We start from the raw sequence: 22,544 nt of genomic DNA, 5'->3' as shown, positions 1-22,544 counted from the left end.
ATAATGCATTACATTTGATTAACACACTTCTATTATTTTAATCACTTGTGTTTCCTTGCAACTCAAAATCAGATTCTGGCATTAGCTGGGAGAATATCCTGGGACTGTTCCACTGTGGTTCTGGGATGTCTAAACTGACTGACCCTGTGCCTCTGGCTGTCACAGGAGAAGTTCTGACAGCTTTGATGACATGTCCTATGCTCCTTTTCCCAAGCCATACAATACTCACTGCAGAACTGTTGCCATGAAACTCCTATTGGGAACAGCAAGTAGATATTTTCTTTTCTGCTTGCCCAGGGTAAATGGAAATGAGGATTTTATCCTTATTAGCTACAAGCACAAATGAGAGAAGGCTGCAAGGAAAAGTCATTCTGTGCACAGCCTTGAGGTCTCTGATGAAACAAAATAACACAAAATTTACAGATGCTAAAAACAGTGATAACATTGGTTTGATGCTGCATTTTGTCTTCCTCCTATAATACAGTAAAATGGCCTGTAATTCACATTGCAAAATTGTCATGCATGGCTCTTTGAAGATATCATCTTCATTGTATGTCTGCAGTGGCCAGAGTTACAAGCCCACCCACTGGAGTACTAAGACAAGCCATACAAATAAATAAACAGGGACAGATAACACCAGCTCCTCAAGGGCAGCTGCCCACTCAGTCTGTCTTGCTTAGGTTGTGAACTCTTCAGCATAGGAAACCTTTTGTGCCTCATACAGTCTTAAATGCACACACAGTGCTTAGGAAGGTAATAGGTCATCTTAATTTTGTTTATTACATTATATAAAATGTTATTTCAGCTCAGAGATTTAACTTTTAAAACCTTGCTGACAGTGACATTAGTACACACTTAGAGAGTTTGTTTGCCACTGTGTCTTCAGTCTGGCATTTTAAGCTGAGCACTTGTGGCCTGAGGTGGCTACTGTAGCATGAAAATTCTTTGGAGGATATGTGTGTGTTATGGTTTATTTATTATCTTTGAATGTGTATTTCATCTGTTAGTGGTAACTGGAATTTTGGAGGGTAGCTGTGTCACTACCCGTGTGGCTTCGCTGTTTCTTTCTTCCTGTTTATTGAATCCTGTCAGCTTTCGTGTCTTTCTCCTGCTCCCAGCTTGTTTGGCTTTCAGACTGGAGTCTGCAAGCAAAAAACTTCTTCCTTCAAAATGAAAAACAAAGCCCAGTCTAGGGGAGCTAAATTGACTTCTGACCATCTGTTAGAGGGTTAGTAATATCGCTACCTTGAACTATGGCTTCATTTTCATATTTCATGCAGCAGCTTCTTTGTGTTGTTTATATTGTCATTGAAGGGGATCTTCCTATACCAGGATGCAATAGGAACGTCATTTTTCCTCTGACATGATGTCCTATCTGCAGCACTAGCAATAACATTGCTGCTTCCTGTTGTTGCAGGTGTTGTTGGCAGGCTGGAGCTGAAGGCGGAGGGGGCACATTTCAGCCAGTGCCATTCAATGCCATCAACATCAGTGCTACCTGCACACCTCGTTTTCCAGGTGTACTCTTTAGTAGTGGCTGTTTTACGGAGCAGGCAGGGAGTTTCCCTGCAACACAAATTTATTTCCTTTCCACCTTACATTTGCTTGCAAACTCTGTTGTTCTTCTCTGCCTTGACCTCTGTGCTTTCTCTATATTTGTTTACACTAAACCCAACTTACAAGTGGTGTGTTGCCATATTTAGGGAAGGGGTGCCTGAACTGATTCTGGCACGCATTGAGGTGTAAATCTCCCCACCCTTAGGTTTCAGGGCAGAGCCTTGTGCGAGCCTTCAGTCAGCAATTACTGCATTCTTTTTCCTTTTTACAGGAGGTTGCTATCAAATCCTGGGACACTTTTCTATCGCTAATCTGGCAAGCTGCCATTCAGACCACAGGAAGCCCAGGAGAGAAGAATATACACTTAGGGCCTTATTACATCTTCATTATTCCCTATAGCTGCAGAATTCCTTAATGTCTCTAGAATTTGATCTGAATGGAAAGTATTTTGCTTGAATAGCACCCCTCGTTGAGGTATTGTCACCAAGTCACAAATTTAGATGAGTGTTGTGGCTAGCAGTTTAATCTGTATGGCTTGGCAGCTTTTTCACACAAACATGGAGAGTGCTAATCACTTCTAATAGTCTGGACAGGATTGTCTGGCAGTGAGGGACTTCTTGATTTGAGAGCTGGACACTGAAGGGAAAAAAAAACATTTCCTCTTCAAGACTTTATCTGAGAATTTATTCATTTTGGCAAGGAGCAGAATATTGTATTTAAATGGTTTTCAGTGGGAAACACAATCCTGCTAAAGGAGGAAAGCCAGGGTTCTGTTCACAAAATATATGCAAAAAACTTGTGCTTTGGAGGAAAAGAAACAAAGACAAAACTGCCATCTCTGCATAAAAAGTAAAATAAGTGAAAATTGTAAATGTAAGGCAGTATTTATAGCTGTCAGAGATAATGGGGAAGCCCTAAACTACTTTTCTATTTACTTCTTATTATATGAATGTGTTTTTTGTACTTAAAATTGTTACTAATATTTTAGGTTCTTGCCATGTAGAGACTTACATGTAGTAAATTAGTTTTCATGTTCAGATCCTAGGCTCCTATTGTCACTTGTGATTTCAGGGAGCTATAATTGTTGTGAAGTAACTTTCCTATTGTGTTAACCAGCAGCATTTAGCTGCATTTCTGTAGTAATAAATATTGTCTCTGTCCTTCAGAGCATTCTAGTAATTTTGAGGAGGGTTCATTCAATACTGTCTTCTCATTCCAGGTTATTGAAGGAAAGCTGGCTCCTTTCCTGGGGAAGGTGATCAAGTTTGCCACTTCTCACGTGTACAGCTGCAGCCTTTGTAGCCAAAAGGGTTTCATCTGTGAGATTTGCAACAATGGAGAAATCCTTTATCCCTTTGAGGACATTTCTACAAGCAGGTACTCTACTCTGATGATGTCAGTCATACACTTGATCCACCTTGTGGATTCTCAGCCTCCTGACCTCATCTTTAAATAACTAGGGATTGGATTCCACTAGTGCACATTTCTGGGCAGCTACAGTAGATTACTGGCCCAGGGAGAGCACCTTGAGCAGACCTGGAAATAAATGAGAAGAGCTGCTTCCCACAGCCCTGTAGGTCTCAGAACAGCTGTTCAAAAAGGAAAGAGTCCCCAGTAGCATCACACAGTGTCATGTATCCAAAGCTCTTCAGAGTTTGCAAAGTGTCCTCAAAAGCCAAATTGCTTCACTGGAGTGATCACAGACATCTTTCTGGTCTCTGGTATTACTGGGATTGTCCATTATAACCATCTCTTCTGAAGTGTTTCCCCCATGAAAGGTTATGGCTAATGCTGTGCTCTCTGTGCTTACTCCTCTGTGCTTGTGTGTGCAAGATTTTTTTTTTAATGACATTGCTATTCTCAGATGGCTACAAAATAAGTATAACTGTATGCAAGTCCTAAACTATACAACAGAACCTTTATTTCATATTATATAGAGTGCTAGATGCCAGGTCAGGGAGAGGAGTCACATGGAAAACCTAGAAGCAAAATACAGGAAACCAAAGCAGACTTGGAAACACAGCAGTGTTTTTCAATAATGTCTTGGATTTTGAATAAAAGAGATGGTTTTTTTCACCCTTAACAGAAAGACAGTATTTGGGACAGCACAGCATTCCTCCACAGATGAGTATTTTTTTGGCTGTTTCGAATACAGTAATTTTAATTTGTTCTCCAAAGTGTTCATTTGAAGGGAAAAAATGAAATTTTTTTTCCAATTGAAAATTGGAAACAATCAACACCAGCCTGTTAGAGAGGTTTATTAAGCATCTTGCTCCCCTGTGTCCAGAAAAATGTTAAATTACAAGTAACCAAGAACTACTCCTCAGGGATTTTTCAGTCTGATCTGAGTTTCAGACTGTTTGCACATTCTGTTTCCAGAGTCTTATTGTAAAAAATGCATTGACAAAGCAGGTGACATAAGCTAGACGAGGTGTGCAGCTGAGCTCTGTAAACGGCTTTTAAGAAAGAATGTATCCAGAGTGCATGGTGAGATGGGCTGAGTTAAAAAGAAAGAGACTAAGATTGCATAAAACACAAGATGTCTGTTGAGACTGTATAAAAGGCGATTGAAGATACTCCCAAAAGATTGATGAGAATGTGTAAGAATTTGGGAAGACAGATTTACTTTAAAATTTTATTTGTCTGGGGGATTTTTGTTCATAAAAACATTGTTGGGTCCCACCCTTCAGCTGAGATCAGACATACCTTGCAATTACAGAGTTTAAAATCTTCTGGAATCAAATAGCATTTGTCAGCAGTTCAAGCCAACAGAAACTGCTCTACCTTCTGTTTTTATGTGAATTAGAAGCCAGAAAGGACTTTTGTTCATGTTTCACAAATGTGAAGTTGTGGTTGATGTCATGCCAAAGACAGCGGTCTTTGTCAATGATTTTAATTAAAACACAATCAGCATGACATGTTCTCCACTATTTCTCTTTCTGATTTTGTCAGAGGTCATTCTGCTTATTCCTTTTATACTCCTTATCACTAGACCTTGGTTTTATCCCCACCATTTTCCATTTGCCTTCCTACATAGTTTTCTCATCTCATTACTCCTCATGCATGCACATGCACCTATGTAAACCTAATCAGATTATTTCAGTTTGATATTTTTGCTCTGGAAACAAGTTATGCCAGCAGAGGAGCTTGTATGTTTTACTGTGCAGCTCCATCAGCTGCAAGGCATTGAGGGAGAAGGCCAGGTAGTGGAGTTTTGTGTTTGTTTCCATCCCTTGAAAATGAGAAAAGTTTCTGAGGAAGGTGTGCTGATCACTGCCAGGACAGGTGCAGGGTGAGAGCTGGTTAGAAATAGGTCATGTACAGAGCAACTTGTGGCAGATGGACTGGCAAGTCACAGAATGTTGATGTGAAGACTTGGAATTATACCTGAAAATTCTGATGAGGTGTTCAGCTTTCCTTTTCAATTAAATGCATATAGAGCTCTGAGTGAACAGCTCAGATTTGTGATTTAGTTGTACTGCTCTGAGTCCCAAGTGTACAGCAAGAATTGACTACAGCTCCCTTTCTCCATCCTGTTTTTTTGGAAGTGCTGTCTACAGTATAGTATTCACATTTTGTATTTAATACTAGACTGGCAAGTAGTCTGACTGAAGCTGCTGAGTTAAGGAGGGAAGAGCATTTGAGCTCTGAAGACTATGTTTTTCCTTGCTTTGTTAAGTGATTCCTGTTCACTTTTGACCATGCTATTAACTTAACCAGCAAACTGTGCTGTTAGGTAGAAATATTGAAAAGTGGGTGCATGACAGCTTTTGCAGACTTCACCTCTTTGCTGAATTGTTTGAAAAGGGAAGCCTGCTTGTGTAGAGAGTGTGTGTATTTCTGTGTTGAGCTGGCATTTATTTTTCTGGCTACCTCCCTGGCCTTTGCTGGTCTTTGGAGAGAAGAGTGGCAGCTGTCAGAGTGGCCACTACAATTCCAAGGTGGTTCTCGGTTGACTTTCCATCTTCATGGTCTCTTAGGTCAGCTTTGAGGTGAAGAGATTGTTTCTCTCCAAAATAGTCTCAGGAGTTTCTGGAGCAGTCCCCAGTAGGAATTTATGAAGGATGGGTCTTCTTAAGATAGATGCAGCTGGGAGAAAAAGAGAGCCCCTCTTGAGGGCTGGAGTTTCTCTTTGGTCTCCTTATTTGCTTGAGTCATTTTTGTCAGTCCTTGGGCAAACAGAGTGAATACCTGGGTTATGCACTCCTCAGGGTTTGAATACACATATATTACATACCCTTCTCTCACTAATCAGTGTGACACATTCCTTTGTTGGCAAACGGTTCCAAAACAAACAGAATCAGTTCACTTAATTAGCGGGTCTGTGGGCTGTGCTTGGCAGGCTCTTTACATCCTGCTCAACAATACAGCACAACAGTTTGCTGCCTTCAGTGTAAGGGTGGGCTCACAAAGTCGTAAGCTTTCTAATGATATTTCCTTTCTGTGGCTTTTCTTGGGAGGTGGCCATTCTGCACAGATCTTAATGAAAGCTGTGATTCAGTAGTTAAATGGTTTCTTAAAAATTGTCCCATCCTTTTGATGCCTCTTCCAGTCAGGTTGATTCTTCTGTCCCCCATTTCCCTTTTTTTATATCTTACCCATATTTATATAAATCTTAGGATTCTTTCTAAATTTCATAATTTCACCATCTGTTGGAAGGTCTTTAAGTATTGAGAACTATATTTAAAGCCTCCTGAGTTAATTGCAGGTTTCATGGAGCAAATTGCCAGCTAACATAAGCTCTCACAGCTCTGCTTTTGCTACAGCTCTGGCAACTTTAACAATCTGGGCATCTACCTCCTATGTTATTTCTTGGACTAAATTTGCTCCAGGCTTAAAGTTACAAATAAATATATAAAATTATCCTATGATATCACTTATTTTATATTTACAAGGTGTTGTGAAATTACTTTAGATATCCTTGGCTGTAAATGGGCTTGTAAGAGCTATCCTTGTCCATTAGTTAGCAAGCAGGGACTTCCCCTCAGGTTGTTCTGTGTTGCTTGTTCTTCCTTAATGTGGTGAAAAGTTTTTGTTTCTTTTCCTAAAATTCAAACAGACAAAACAACAGAAGTGAGAAGAGAATGTCTGTGTAGTGGCACTGTTGTCTATAATATATGGCTGTTCTTGTGTTATAACTTAGAACAATTTGGAACAAATTTTAAATCTTAAGGAATACTGAAAAAAAAATCTTTGGAATGAGAAAAATGCTCATTAAAAAGCATTTTCTGTCCCATTAGGTAATTAAGCAATTACAGTTCTGATTAAGATTATTATGTGTTACCCATTTAATAAAGCTTTGGTCTGGCCTGAGTGTCGTCATCCTAGTGACTACTTTCACAAGGAATTTGTTGTGTTTTGCTGGTAAAGCTACTTGCTTGGTTAAGAACAATTTAGTCCATTCCTTGCCTATTATGTGCTGACTGTGGATGTACGTGAACCACGGAGAGTTGCTCTTTTGTGTTCAGATTCATTTATCAAAGCTAAACTGTTTTCAGTTTGCTAAGTTAATTTGTTCTGCAGATCAGTTAAGACGTGTAGACCTTTCAAGATACAAACCAGAAGACCCAAGTTTAAAATAGACGTGCCACAGAACAAGCTTGACTGTATCAACCAGCTTGGATGCCTCTATAATCTTTGGCCACCATCCTGATAAGACCTATGAGTGTACTTTGCACATAGTGACAAGTCTAACTAAAGGCTCTGAGGCTGTGCATGCCCAGGTCTTTGCAAGATTACAGCTCACTGTGTTGTGGATGTTTTGTCACTGGTCAAAAGCAGCTTTGAGCAATTGGGAGAACGTTAAAGATAGATATTAAGGGGAGAGATTGAAATAGAGCATTTCCAGGAAATACCTTGGCACAGGCCAAAGAAGTACATTATTTTCCCTCTTGCTTAAATTAGTTTGTCCTTTGCTAGAAAGCCTTTCCTCAAGCCCAGTTCACCTGAGTTGTGCTAGTAGTTTAGTACCTAATTTTTCAGCTAATAGGATGTTGATAGTTGGTTCAAAGCACCCTGAAGTGATCTGCTCAGCACTGTCTTTAATGAAGTGGGCACCTAAGTAGTTGTTAAGTGCCCTTGGTAATTTAATTTTACCTGAATATGTCAAAACTAGTCAAAATCTGCTGGCCCAGATCGTCTTATTTTTTGTCACACAGTCATGTTATCTGAAGTATGTAAAAAGAAAGTGTTAAAATATACTGGCTTTTTCATCAAGCATTGTGTTTTGCAACTGAATTAGCGTTAGAGCTTGGCTTTACCTGCCTCGTGTCAGTGTTTTAAACCAGAATGTTCAGTCTAAAGGCAGATACTTCTTTCAAGTAGGAAGGTCTCTGCAGTGCTGTCTTGTGCTTTTTCCCACTGGCTGGACATGGTAACCATCTTAGAGTTTCTATTTTGCAGCTTCCTTGCTGTGCCTTCTTCCTCACTCTAGATATTTCCAACTTGCCTTTCAATTTTTTCTTCTCCTTTATAATGCAAATTCTGCTTTTAAGATGGACTTCTCCATCTCCCAAATATGGCTTCTTGGAGACCAAGTGACAGTTTTTCAATTGTTTTTTAGCCCATGAAAGCAAACAATGTCAACTCTTAAGTGCTCAGAAATTCTGAGATTACCTTGGCAATTTGTTGTATATATATTGACTTTATTTCTTTAAATGTTAAGTTTCTTTTTACCATCTTGGGTCCAGGTAGGTATGTCTTCAACATTAATGCAGAGTTGTGAAGTCCAGTTGCCTTTTTCTTTTATTGAATCCTGTGTAGTCACAGGATTTCTAGACTTGAAACTTACAGAAAAAAGCAAAATAATTAAATCATGTGAACAAATTATAATAGTTGAGGGCAGTATGTTAATATTACTTCTAATAGTATTGCTTTTAGATCTTCAACCACCACTTTGTGAATGTGAATTCATTAATAACAGGAGAGGTAGAGGGGCAAAGTCCAGTTCTTGGTGTGGCAGCTACACAGGGAGAGGATATATGTCTGAGTGATATAAACACCTGAATCTGTGGCATTTCAACCTCTCCAGTGGTTTACAGGTAATGGATCTATTGTGTAGGGCTTTACCCCTTTTCAGAGTAACTGAGCTTCACTGACTAAAGTGTAATCGTGTGAGTTTCAGATCAAAAGTTGATTTTAGTTTCCCTTTACTGATTTCTTGGGAAGTGCTGCTTACAGGCCACATTACTTGGCTTCGGATCTCTGAGCTTAAACAACTTGCAAAGCACAGTGCTGAGGTCAGTCCTTAGTTCTGCTAACTATGCAACTATGGAAATATATGTAGATAAGTGTAGCATAGATCCCTGAAGCCACAGCTGAGGAGAAGCTGGGGACACGCTTCACTCCTTAATCAGGAGTGATGTAGCTTTGTGAAGACGAGTCTGAAGCTGCAGGTTCCCATTGCTCCTGCCTGACCTTGTGCCGTGCTCCGGTGCGGCACCTCAGCCTGTGTGCCCCACTGTCATGGGAGGACAGCAGGTGGTTAAACCTGTCCTTGTTCAGCCCTGGCCCGTAGCAAATTGTTCTTTGAGCACCCAAAATGAAGGCCTGCTCTGCGATTTCTCTGGATGTAGCAATGGAGAAGTTGACGCTGAAGCTCCACTGGTGCAGCACTGGTGGTTTTCCATCCCACTTTTCTCCTCATTTGTGAGGCTTTACTGTCTCTGGCCACTTGTCACATCTGCTGGAGGCAGTTGACCTTGGCAGTGGGTGCTAGCATGACAGGATGAGGGGCAAGAGAGGGCACAGTGGGGTGAGCCAAGATAGGGGCTTATTCACTCATCCTCCAGGCTGCCTGGACTACTTCTCCAGCACCTCAGTCTAACCTGTGCTGGGTAAAAGGGAGCAGACCCTGGTCTGGCATTTTTCATGCAGGGACACAGAGCAGTGTGTTGTTCAGCTGTCCACTGTTAAAGCAGCAGTGGTGTGGTGTTCACAGATGCCCTGTCAGGCTGTGTTTAGGTTGGTCTCTGCAGCTGCTCTAGGGGTGCAAGCCATGGGTGCTGTTACCTGGGGAGTCCTGTCGGTGCAGGCTGGTGGTCACTGTACACTCCTTGCTGGCTGCCTTCTGTGACCAGCTCACCCCTCTGCACTGGTTCCCCCAGCACATGAGCTGTGCTAGTGGTTGGCAATTACAGCTCTTCCTGTTGTTTCTGTATCCCCAGGGGCCAGCCCAGGCCCCAGCCATGCCATTAGAAATGAGGAGTGTCTTCAGGCTCTGATGGCTTATCCAGGGTAACTCCCTTCTGATGAACAGGTGTATGAAAAGGAAAACTGTGATTGTGCTTTGAATCACTGCTGGTTCCTTGAACACTGAATTGATCATTTAGAGTGAATTTCAGTTATATAATAATTTGAGGGACTGGGTAGTAGGCCCTTTCTCTTTTCCTTCTTCAGAGGCAAAGTTTTCAAAAGCAAGTCTGAAGTATTAACAGTTTTTGAGTATAGTATATAAAAAAAACCCCACAACTGTCTGGTAAAGACCACGTGTCATACACAGTGTTATCTTATCAAGCTCCTTATAGGGGCAAATCAATGTCATATTAGTGCCAACCTGCTTCCATTCATTTACTGTGTGGGTGTCCCTCCCTAGGCAGGCTCCTTGCATTGGTTCCTAGGCAACTGGAATAATATTGCTGCACATGTGTGTCAAGCATTGATTGCCTTTGGGGCTTTTTTGTGTTGTAAGTGAACACAGGCTAGTCCATTTTCCTTTTCTTTGTGTTCTGCTAAAGTCTCTGAGAGTTTTGAAGGGCAACGTCTGTGATATTCACAGCTGAGCAATTCAGAAATACTTCAGGCAGGCACATGAGCATAGTGTGGGATGGTGATCACACTGGAATCCTTGGCAAGGCTTACTTCAGCTACTGTGGTTTGCTTTTTTTTTTGGTTTTTTTAATAGCCAAGTTACACGTGGGTTAGTATTTTGGATGCTTTTTTAGCATCATCTAAGGAAGACATAATGAACAATCCCACTTTGTCTTGCTTTTATTCTGCATGGAGGGAAAAGAAAAACTGAAGAGTTCTAGTCAGTGAAGGGATTTGATTACTGAAATTCACTTCAAGGGATTACTCACTTGACCAAATGTGTGCAAAGCCTAGCACAAAGAAAGTGGTTTCTTTAAATGAAAGCCAATATGTACAATGACAAGAGAAGGGGTGGTGGGTGAATATGGCACTGCAGTGATACAGGGTAGCTCTTTGCCCTTCTCAGCTCTGCTAAGAGCTCCTGGCTGACCCTGAGCAAGCCAGATCTCCTCTTGCTTCCCATTTGTGAGTTAGAAATGGTGTTATATCTGCCATTCAGTTTGTTCATTCGGGGATGAGCAGCATAACTATGAGCTACTTTGATTCCCTGATTGGTGTTTGGAAGCCAGACAGGTACAGCCCATGTGGATGGTACCAAAGGTGTTCTAAAATAAACTTACTTAGTCCCAGCAGCTTCGTTCCAGCAGCCACCCTGGCTGGTCTGTCAGCAGGTAAGGTTCCTGGGAGACAAAAACGCTGTCTTTCAGATGACATGTTGATCATCCCTGCTTTATTTTGTCTGTTTAAGGTAAGAGGTCTTTGAGGCTTCTTTGTGTTGCACCCCTCACTTTGGTCACCTGATCCTGCCCATGGGCACTTAAACAGTGGTGCAGTACAGAGGAGAAATATGAGCAAAATCCATTGGTTGTTCACCATCCAGAATTACCTGAGCCATAATCCTGTGAAACATATATGGACAGCATGAAAAGAACATGCCAGAATTTACAAATTACAAAATATTGTTATGTGTGTATTTCAAATACCCAGACTTGATAGGACATACTAATATCAGCACTTCCTCAGCATAAAAGGAATGATTATATGCTTTTAATGTAGAAAGGCTTTTCTTTTGTAACTGGTGGTGGTAATAATAAGAGCATTATAATGCCTATCTGGCTGTGGAGAGCTTTGCCCTTTCCTTTACACTTTCCAATGCAATCGAAATTATTTAGAGGATTGAATAATTCTCTGGTTTTTTGTTACTTTGGTGATCAAACAAGTAAAAAATCCTTAAAACATAAGTCTCAACAGAAATTAAGTTAGATCAGGAAAGAGCAAAAAAAAAAGAGAGAAAACACAGAAATAGAGAGGAATCTATTTCAGCTGCTTTCTTAGAAGACTCGTCTGTATGAAAACAACGTGCAATGTTCATTAATTCTTCGAATAGTGTTTGAAAAACAGCAAGATGCTGTTAATGTGCAGTATCACAATATCATTCATTAAAAAAGGAAACATGAAAGGCCTGAATGGCTATGGGCTCATCAGCTTATTATCAGCAGTGTATAGAATTCTCACAAAAGATGTAGGGACTTTTTGGCCTCTAGACAAAGAAGAGTCAGGATTCAGAAATAATACCTGAACTGTGAATTACCTATGACAACAAAAAGGGTTAAGGGAAAGATAAGTAAGTGTAGTGAACTATTAAGTGAGCCTTTTATAGGCTACAAAATATGTTTTATTTCTCCAGAGAAATAAAATAATTTTGAAATATTGAGGCTTGAAAACAACAGTAAAAAAATCTGTGAAACTCTATGTGGAGATTAAGAAGTGATGTCTTTGTAATATTCTAAGAAGAAATATAATAATATCAGTGGGATTTTTGGTATCACTGGAGTATTTCTCACAGTGAGATTAGAAATGGTCAACCAGTTGACTTTCCGGGGGCAGTTGACTGCCTGTATTTGATATGATGTAAAGCAAAGCTGTAGATGCCTTCATCACTTTAGAGGGAATAGCTTGCCATTTGCATAAAGGCAGAGCAAACCAGAGCAAACCAGCCCCCTGCCCTGGTGACTCACTGCCTTTGCCAGTGAGGGGCAGATGAGCCGGCAGTGAAGGCTGATCCAGGTATCCTCTTTACCTGTCCCTACGGAGAGCAAGAGACAACTTTGTTTTCCAACTCAGAGCACCTTTCCTGCAGGCTGCTACTTTGTTGTCATCTGCACACCTTGGTTGGGGCTGGGAGTACCTCAACCTTCATCAGATCAAGCAGAAAATAGGTCTTTAAGCAGCAGGCAGGTGTGGGGACACCAGAATGGAGCAACGAGGGCTGCCAGTACAGTGAGATCTGGGGCTGGCTGGTTTTGTTGCTTCTCTTTAGTGCCTGACCATGTGGGGTCCTGGTCAGAGCCTCAGCAATTGCACCAGCTGTAGTAAATAACAGTTCATACATTTTTTTCCTCTCTTTTGATTCTGAGGGATGTGAAGGAAGTTTGTTAATTTTTCCACTGAGCTCATTTCTTAAAAATGAATTCATATTAATTTAAACACCATCAGTCTTTGTTTGCTCTGCTGATGGCCTTTGACTTGAGAGAGCAGGTGTGCTAGCTCCTCTCTCATCCTGCTCCATTCATTTCAGCAGCGATTTCTGATAGGTTTTGTCACATCCATGCATGCTGTGGAGAAATACTGGGCTAGCATGGGAAGTGGCAATGCAAAAGCACAAAATTACACTCCTCATCAATCATTACCCTTTTAGCAACTTCCAGGGCACTGTAAATTGCTGACTAACAAGGGAGAATTGGTTTGATAAAATCACCATTAGTGTCAGGTCAGAGCATGTAAAGTTTTAAAGACACTGATGTCCTCTCTCTTCCTTGCCCATTAATGTGTCTGTTCCTGTAGATCCCAACCCAGCAAAGCACGTAAGCACATGCTTTATTGGAGGCAGATCCCTAATCCCCAGGAAATCACTGGGATATGAGTCCTAAGCATGTGTTTATGTGCTTCAGTAGATCAGGGCCATATCACACACTCCTTGACCACAAAATTATAAATATCTCTATGTGAGCCAGTTTCTTGTTTCAAAACCAGATTTGGCTATGCTTAGAAATATGGCAGTCAAGTTTTCCTGCAAGAGAGCATGTAAGCTAATAGATACACTGCACTATACTTAGCCTCTTTCACCTTTCTTTTCTTTCTTGTATTTGAGCTTTATCAGTTTATGCTTGCTAGAAATGTGCCTCTAAATCTCTGCATGTCCTTCTCAAAGCCCTGCAGTTACTAAAATTTGGGCTATGTTTGGATTCATGCATAAAACTTCAAGTGCAGCCAGATCAGGAACAGTTTTAAAAAATTAGAGGTGAGGTGCAGACACAGACAATAGAGCTAGCAGGTTGTGTTAGCTCATGGCCTTCTCTCAGTATTGCCAGACCACGTGCCAGATGCTGCAGTTGGCATTACAGCTTCTCAGTGTTTGGGGTTTGTTTCTTCATGCTTTCAATTTTTCATCACAGTGTTGAAGACAACAACCTTATTTCTATGAGAAATAAGTTCAAAGCAAACAAACAAAAAACCTCACTAAAGATATGGCAATGGACACTTGGATTCTCATACAGTCATTTGACTAGAATAGCTGCGAGAAGGGAAAAGTACAGGGCATTTCAAGACATCCCATAGAATCACCAGGGAGACCAGCACCCCTCGTTTGTATTTCAGGATTGCTCTAAAGTTTGATGTTTTGTTGCTTTTATTATTTGATTACCCAGCTGGAATCTAAGACGTTTTACCTCTGACACTGTCATTCTTTTACTTTTCTCTGTAGTTACAAAGCTGTAGCAATTTAACTCATTACTACAGATAGTTACTTGCATTGAAAGGCTGAGACTGTTCAGCTGTGTAGCTCACTCGTGATCACCAGATGTTTCATTGGTCCACAGCTGTTTGAAACTGGGGTTTGATCTGCTGTGATATTACATCCATTGCCTCACAGCGCCCCACAAGTAATCCAGTCATCTTGTTTGAGCAGTTGATTTATTTGAAGTCTTAATGTCACATTTGAGAACAGAATAACACAGCTCTGAATGCCAGAATGTTGATCCAGTCCAGTCTTCCACAGGACATAGAGCAGATAATATCACCTAATTCATTTTTCACTTTGGGAAATGGCAACTTCTGCTGTTGAAGTGGACTGTTTTTCACCCCAAAACAGCTGACCACTGGAACTCCAATGAGGAAAATGTCTTATCGTGGCTGTTACAAATCACAGAATCTGTTTCTGCAATTGCTGAAATTTATCTTATTGGAAAATAATATTGTAACTCTTCATTTGCAAACCAAAGCAACAAGCTTGTCTTTCATAAAGGAAAGTTGATGAGTATTCTGTGATAGACCTGAATGCTGGTTACTAAGAAGATAAGTATTAATCCCTCTAAAAATTTCTGTCTGTGAAGCAGAAGTGCTGGGACAGATTCTCAGCAACTGCAAATGGATACAAGTCAACTTATTTTGATGGTCCTGAGTAGCTTTACACCAGGGGCAATACCAGTGTCTTTTACAGAGTCACTCTTTTCAAACATAACACTCTTTGAGCTACCAGAATGGTTTCAAGGAATGTCATCTGCTTACAGTCCTCATGAAGTCCATTGCATGCTCTGGTCCTATTTTGTGATTCAATTTTGACACTGATTTGTGTTTGCAGGTGTGAAAGCTGTGGTGCTGTCTTCCATTCTGAGTGTAAAGTGAAGGCTGTACCATGTCCCAGGTGTGTGCGTAAAGAATTGCAGAAGAAGCAGAAATCCTTCTGGAGGCAACTGAATATGGATGAGAACTTCGAAGAGTCTTGCAACATGTTTGAATTGTCATATCAGAACACATGAGTTCCTTAAGGCAGTGGCCAACCTGAAGAGAATCCTTTTCCCAACTGCCAGCTCAAGGAAATTCTCAGCTTAGCCAGGCAGAAGTTTTTTTTGAAAAGTATTATCTGATCTTCTTCATCTGTGAATAACAGCTGCCAAAGTGGCCATAAAGTCTTGCTGGCTTTGAAATACAAATGGCTAAACTGCACTGAAGTCCAGCCACTAGATCTCATACAAAATATGGTTTACCTGAAATGCTTTAGGTCTAGGTAGTTAAGCACCCAACATTCTTTACCACCTCTGGAGAAGACTTTTTCTGAAGGCAGAAAATATCTGCTGCCATGACCACATTATTTTTTTATGTTGTTCATTTAGAATGCCGAATCATCAACTTATTTATGTGTATTATTTATTTATTTATTAGTAGCCTCAGGAGAGGTTCTCGTGGGGTGTTTCACAGAACCCAGTAGAGCAGGAACTATTTTAAATCCACCGTCACCTTCTGATATGGGCATGTGGTTCCATTTCCTCATGTTTTCAGAGAACTATTGTGAAGGAACAATGCATTTACATTTTAAAGGATCCTCCTTGCCAAGGAAAGAAAAAGGTCTCCCATCAAACCTTATTGGAGGTGCTTACAAACATAAGATGCAGAATAATTCCTTCAGTTATGTTTATCTCTTCATAACCACCCCAGTGAACTATTCCATATTCAGATAAACAGGGGACTTCCTACTCTTTTTGTTCAGGCTGGGTATATTGGTTAAGCTCAGTCACTGAAGTCCACTGGGTTTTATGCTCATTATTCTTGATCTATGGAAGGCCTTGTCCTTGTCTCCAGTAACATGATGTTGGCTCTGACTTCCTTCTAGTCCTGCACTTTAAGGCATTTGAAGTGTCCACATTGGTTTTCTTTTTATTTCATGAAGGTTATTTCAAATGTTTTTCTAACCTGAACCTGAAAAACTGATAGTCTGGAAAGTTTCAGCTAGAAAATACCTCCAAAATTGTGAAACACTACTTTGCTGTTCTCATATGTAACTTGTGTCCTGCATTCTCTTTGAGCTTTGAGGCATTTTATGTTTCTGTAATGATTTCAGTGGTGGAGAGTGAAGTTCCTCAATGTATGATTCTGCTCCACACACTTGGAACACAGGGAAGTATTCACCACAGTGAATTACTTCTATTGTGCAAGGGAAGTACCTGATGGATTTAACTGTGTCATCACTGGCAGTATGTTTAATTAATTTTGAGTTCACCTCCAGTGAGCAGTTGGAGACCATCCTCCCTCCAGTGCACACTCTCTCTCCACACCCTGCAGGGATGTGTGTTACATACATATGAAAGCAGTCACGTATATATACACACACATCTGTATACTGAAAGCAAATACAGTTTCAGGAGAAAAAAAGCCAGTTGCATGTATTTTTCCTCTCACACAGGTTTGTGAAAGTGTGGAACACTGATCTTTGCTTCCTATATAGTCTTCAGACTGTTTTATTCAAGGCATCAGCAAGGGAAAAGTCTTGATCATTGAAGCATCTGATTGCTGAAGTATTTTAAATAAAAGATCAGGGTACATCATGCCGACGTTAAAAGGTAAAATGCTACAGTGAGTTGCCTTGTACTGGAGTGTAAGCAGTTACCTTTTCCAGCCTCCAGTCAAAGAAAAGGTAGCTGAATCTGAGCTTTCTCAAATTTGAGTGCAACTATTATATATGTATAGAAGCATGTTTATATCTGCATATGTTAGACAACCAGTGCCTTTCTTTTCCAAAGTCCTTCTCTCAGTGGGATTCTTTGGAAGGAAGTGAGGGTTTTTCTATGTTCTTGGCAAAGTACTGTAGGGATTCCCATGTTTAATAAACCTGGTGAATCATGCCCCTTTGTCACGAAAATGAATACCTGCCCTACACAGTGGTGTCTCTGTCTCAGCTCACTGTTCCTCATGTGAAATGAGTTGCTTTTGGCTATCACCCTTAAAGGTATAATGTTCCTTGCAAATCCATTCCCACATGAAGAATTCCCTGCGTGTTCAGAAATGCAAACACTGGGGAAGTATTGTGGAATTCGTCAAGCAAACAGGAACCACACTGGGGCTGGCTGAACAAACAGTGCGCTCCCATGTTTGTCAGCATGTGTCACTACAACTAGTCCTGTGGCAAAGCTGCCTCTGCAACTGTCAGAATCTGGCAGGTACTGTTTGGAGTTATCTGTGGCATAATGTAGGTCGTTAAAGAAGAAGTGGGGGTGTTTTTCATATCATCATGCTCTGGTATTTAAGATACCTTACAGTGTTCATGTTCAGCTCAGTTTAGAGAAGGCTGCTTGTGCGCACTGTCAGAAATGGAATCAAGGGTCAGACATTGCAGACTGTTACTACTTTGACAGATGTCCTGATCTCTAAAGTACCAGTCATGTGCAAGGTTAGATGTTGGGTTTGAATTCTGGAGTAACAACATAGAGAGCATTGGAGTTGCTCTGGGTTTGTACAGGTGTTGCAGAACAGTTTCTTTATTAACAGAGATTTACAGAAAAACAAAAAAAAAGAGTATGATGTTGGCAAAACTGCTGGAATTAGTCATGGATCTGAAACCACTGCCATTACTAATGACAAAGAGCAAAAGCATGTTGTGACGATATGCTGTCAGTGCCCAGAGCTTAATGTAAAAGGATACTGTACAACACAGATTAGATTAATTGCTTTAAAATCCAACATTTTTGTAAAACAGCTAGTTTCTAAAGTGAATACACATTCATTGCTACTTTGGAAAAGTAATGGTAGCTGTAGGAGCAGACCATAATGTGGAAGATGCTGTCCTCTCAGGAATGCCTAGCTCCTATCCAAAAAAGTTACTCCATATGAATGGGCAAGATAAATCTTTTGTCACTGATTTTTGCAAGCAAAATGAAAGGCTTGGTCCTTTCACCTCAGAAGGTGCTGATGCAGTAGAAAGAAGCCCTATTCATTTTTCAGGACTGCAAGGCAAAAGAATAAATTGAAACTACTGCTCACATTATTAACCCTCAAAAGACCCGGCTCCAAAAGGGCTGTTTTCTTGCAAGAGTCATCTGCGAGCAGGAGACTCAGCCTGGGGTTCTGCAGGTAGTTTGGGTTTGGGTTTCAGACGATGCTGCCCCTGTGCCTGGCTGTCTGCTCTGCTAACAGTGCTGTGTGCTGGTCCCCATTGCTACTCTGCCCATTCTGCAGCCCAGGGCCTGCACATGGCTCTGCTCTTCAGCCCTCTGGGTGAGCATCAGCTGCAAAACTCCCTGTGGTCTTTGCAGATTGCACAACTCTCTTGCCTCCACACACACAGATGAAATGATGTATTATAGTTATCGATTTCAACAATGCTATTTCATTGTGAATCAAGAATAAAATATGCTGTTTGTCTCCTTCAAAGAGAAGATGCTTTCATAGCTGACTGAGGAGGAATTGATCTGTAATCCAGTTACTGCTTTTGCTTTGTACAAAACTTGTAATCAGTGTAGAAATAGGATGCCTCACTGCAGTGGACTATAGCTTCATGCTCTACAGGTACTTATATTTGTTAGTCTGAGATTATTTTAATCTAGGATACTGTAGAGATCCTGATTCAAGTTTCTTTGCCTCTACCCTGACCATCTACCTTTCCTTTAATGGGAAGAAGGACCCACCAGAGGGATGCAAACTGCAGCTATTTTATATTATCAACCTATAAAAAAAGAAATTTGTAATTATTGTGTGAAATTTTTCTCTTGCCTTTTATTTTTTTGTCTTAGGTTGTGGAAAATGATGGGTTTGTGATGTGACAAAATATCCTGGCTGGCACATACCAGTGTGAGCTCACTGCTGGGATAATAGGAATTGTAGTTGGGAGGGAAGTTACTTTTTGGTGAGGAACTCAAGTTTTTCACAGACTCTGAAGGCCCTGTTAGGACTGACTAATCAGGATACTTCTAGAGCTCCTCTTGTCAAGGCTTCTCTTATTATCAGGATGGTGTGTGTATTATAAGGGATTGATGTTAATGTCCTGAAAGATTTTTTTTAAAAAAGCAGAGGATATCTGTTTACAATGAAATGGGGAAGCTACACAGTTGAATTTTGCTTTTTCCCTGTAGCAACAGAAGCCACCAAGTTTCCCAGGCTTTTCAAGGTCACTGCCTGGATTGCAGCTGACTGTTGATCTATATAAAAGAAATTAATCAAATAATCATCACAATATTTTCACTTTTTTTGTGCTGCTGCTCAGCTGAAAGCCAGTCTCTCTCCCACTGTTTCTGTCCCTGTCTCTACTCACAGTGCTGAGTCTACAGTCAGACTTGAAGCTTCATAGCTCATTCTGTTGTTTTTGAACCAGTTGAGTCCAACCATTCTCTCCTTCGTAATTTGCCTTCCAATTTTCCCTTTCCAGTAGGAGTGCCTTACAGTATTGTACATTAGCCTCTATCTTCCTGTTTTGGATTTCCTGATTGCATCTGCTCTTCAATTAACTTGTAGGCTTAAACTGAAACTCTCCCATGGCTGTGCCTGCTCTTTTGCTGGAGCAGCTGAGTGATTCAGTTTGCTTGTTCTGCCGTCATGAAGTGAGCTCTGCAGGCTGCATAGACCAGCTCTGAGGACACCAAGCTGCATAGGAACTCCTCACTTTTGCTCGTTTTGGTGCCTTAAATTTTCAAAAGTGAATAATTTTGTTAGAAATGCTCTGCCATGATGCAATGTGTGGCGTTGGAGCTTGAAACCCTTGCTCATGACAGTTTCCACCTTGCTAGGAATGTTAACCATAAGATTTGTTTACTATCTATGCTTTGAGAGGGCAATGTGAGAGAGGAGAGCATGGAGATGGTGTTGGGTTTTTATTATCTATAAAATTTATTTATTATCTATCTTCTCAGCCAGAAATGCAGTTGTGCTTATGCAAGACCTTCAGAAGAGGTGTATATATAATAATGGCAAGTACTGGGAAGGAAAACGGAGTCAGGTCATATGCAGTTCCTCCTGGAACCACCAGCCAGGTGAGGAACTCCCACAGGGCACTCCCTACCCCCATGCACAACTGGATGCAATGCTGTGGGAGCGAAGGCATTTCCTTAAAGCTCCATTTTAATGCAGCCTGGTTCCCTAAAGGCTAACAACCCAGTGACGCTTTGGTCAGCCTTACCTTAGAGAGAGGGTTAACCTGTTTAAATTCTAGCATTATTTGCTAAAGTATGTGGCATGTGCCAGCCTGGGACACATGTCCATACTGACTGTGATCTTACAAGTCCATGTTTGATGCCAGTAGCCTGAGTCCCATTTGACAGCAGCAGTGCTGTCACGGCCTTTTAGCAGTGCAGTAGGGAGGCAGCCTGGATGATAATCTGCAAAGTCCTTCTTTACTTGAAAAGCCAGGTGTTTGCATGCTGGCCTGACTCAAAATGCCCATTTTGCCTAAATTCCTTAGAGTGGCTCTTAATCCAAATTGCAAATGGGCCACTTTATGGTCAGCATCAGAGATATCCAGGCATGGAGAGCTGTCAGCTGTCTAGGACCATGTCTATGTGCGCAAGTGTCAGTGGCTTGATTATTTATTTATTCCTATCTGATCCACGTGTTAAACCTATATAAATCCGTGAATACACAGCATTATTTTTGTGGAAAAAGGATTTGTTTCAGTTTTGCTTATGCACTTGTATACCAAGTCGATTTTGCTTAAGCTCAAATGTGCTCTCAGGCTGATCTTTATTGGCATTGATACCTGTGATACCAAGTTAGCTTGTGTCAGTTCCTGCTGTACTTGAGCTAAGCAAAAGTAAGTCACGAGCAAAATGTGTGTTTGATGGGTATTAACTGATAAAGGCAGCTTCCAAATCAGCTTTAGTTCATGAAGGCAGTTCAAAGCCAGGGAAGGCCAGGTGTGAGCAGCAGAGCTGGGTCTGGTGTGGTCCCTGGCAGCCTGGGCTTTCCCTCCCGTTCACCTGAATCACTGGCAGTGAATTTTAGCATTGCTGGCAGTGCACCCCGAGTTTTTGGAAAACCATTATTGTGTGTGTGCTACTCCGTTAACTTATTTGCAACATCATTATGTGTGTTCCATTGTTCTTGTGTTTGCATTATTGTTTTGGGATTTTTTTACTTTTGACAAGGATTTTTTTTAAATTATCTGCAACTTCTAGGCGATAGTCTTAATTTATTATTGATGTGTAATAATGTTATAATATAAATTCACCAAGTTGAATTTCTTGTTGACACTTGAGCAGGGTTTATTTGGGTTCACTTGTGACAGCATCAGAGCACCAGTCCCTCGTGTATAAAGGCAACTCTCAATAAACACTAAAAAAAGTTACTTGTCCTTTTTAATTTGCCTTGGAGGGGGCACTGTACCATGGGTAAGGCAAGCTTTGAAAGAGTGATCGTATTCTTAAAAATGCTAATCTGCTGGTGAAAGTTTTCCAAATCTAAGGAAATTATGATATTCACTGTTCCTGGGTCTCAGCCAAGAGATCTCTGCCATTATTGTTGATGTCTGTATCAAGCTCTGTGAGTTTGGATTCCCAGTTAAATCTGTTAAGTGTTTTTGGAAAGCCACAAATTTCTGGATTTTTAATGGTGCTGCCCCCCTCAAAAGCTCCCAGAGGAGCTTATTGGGAGCTGTGGCTTTCAGGCTCCTTTGGCTACAGAGCTTCTGGGAGGCACAGAGGAGGCAGCTCCCCACTGTGTAGCTGTCATGTGGACTCTGCCAGAAGGGTCCAAGCTCAAGGCCTGAAATCCTAAGTAGGGAAGTCATCTCCCAGCTGGACTGAAGGAACCACTGAGAAGCTGGAAGGGCAGGATTTTGCCTGTGTTGTAAGGGTTCTCCCACTGATGGAAGTAGGAGCAGGCATGATTCCTGCTCTTCTGGGTTGCATGTGCAGTTCCCTGAAGCCATGGATCTGGTGACGGGACAGCAACATTGAGCTGTGGTGGATCTCATGGGCCTAACCCCCTGCCTGAGAGCCCCCAGGAAACCCCACACCCAGCCCTACTCTCTGTGGCTTTCAGAGAGCAAGATAGATCCTCTCCCTCACTGTCCTCCTGCCCCTTGTCAGAAAGACCAGAAGTCCATCAGGAATGTCAATCCTCTGTCCTGCAGGAGCCTTTGGACTTCATCCCTGTGATGAAATCAGCTACGACCAGGGAGTTAATGTTTGACAAAGACCACACAAGTTGCACAAGAAAACCATATGCAAGGCCTTCTCCTCCTCCTTATTTGCTTTACAAGGTGAGCAAATTCTGTTAGGACATCTCCTTCCCCTTTCACTGCCACCTCCCCTCCTCACTTCACCTTCTAAGAGGTGGTGGGAAAAAGTATCCACGCAGAGACCATGGGGCCTAGGGAGCCCTGGGAAGACCATGCCTATCCAAGCTCCAGTTCTTCTCTG

General features: G+C 41.3%; 1 protein-coding gene across 5 annotated transcripts in view; it reads left to right on the top strand.

Moving 5' to 3' along the window:
* Positions 1 to 22,337, top strand: part of PLEKHM3 (pleckstrin homology domain containing M3) — an 88,211-nt gene extending 65,874 nt beyond the window's left edge. For 3 of the 5 annotated variants that reach the window (XM_071562487.1, XM_071562486.1, XM_071562488.1), the window contains exons 7-8: positions 2,777 to 2,934; positions 15,005 to 21,456. In XM_071562487.1, the coding sequence (XP_071418588.1) occupies positions 2,777 to 2,934; positions 15,005 to 15,182 (336 nt within the window). In that variant the 3' untranslated portion in view covers positions 15,183 to 21,456. Of the gene's footprint in view, positions 1 to 2,776; positions 2,935 to 15,004; positions 21,457 to 22,255 lie in introns of those variants that run through there. The other 2 variants (XM_071562489.1, XM_071562490.1) reach the window with 2 other exon arrangements.
* Positions 22,338 to 22,544: the final 207 nt, after the last annotated feature.

This window comes from Pithys albifrons, chromosome 8 (assembly GCF_047495875.1).
Source record: "Pithys albifrons albifrons isolate INPA30051 chromosome 8, PitAlb_v1, whole genome shotgun sequence".
Classification (NCBI taxonomy): domain Eukaryota; kingdom Metazoa; phylum Chordata; class Aves; order Passeriformes; family Thamnophilidae; genus Pithys; species Pithys albifrons.
Note: the sequence above shows the minus strand (reverse complement) of the source record. Positions and strands in the feature narration are given on the sequence as shown.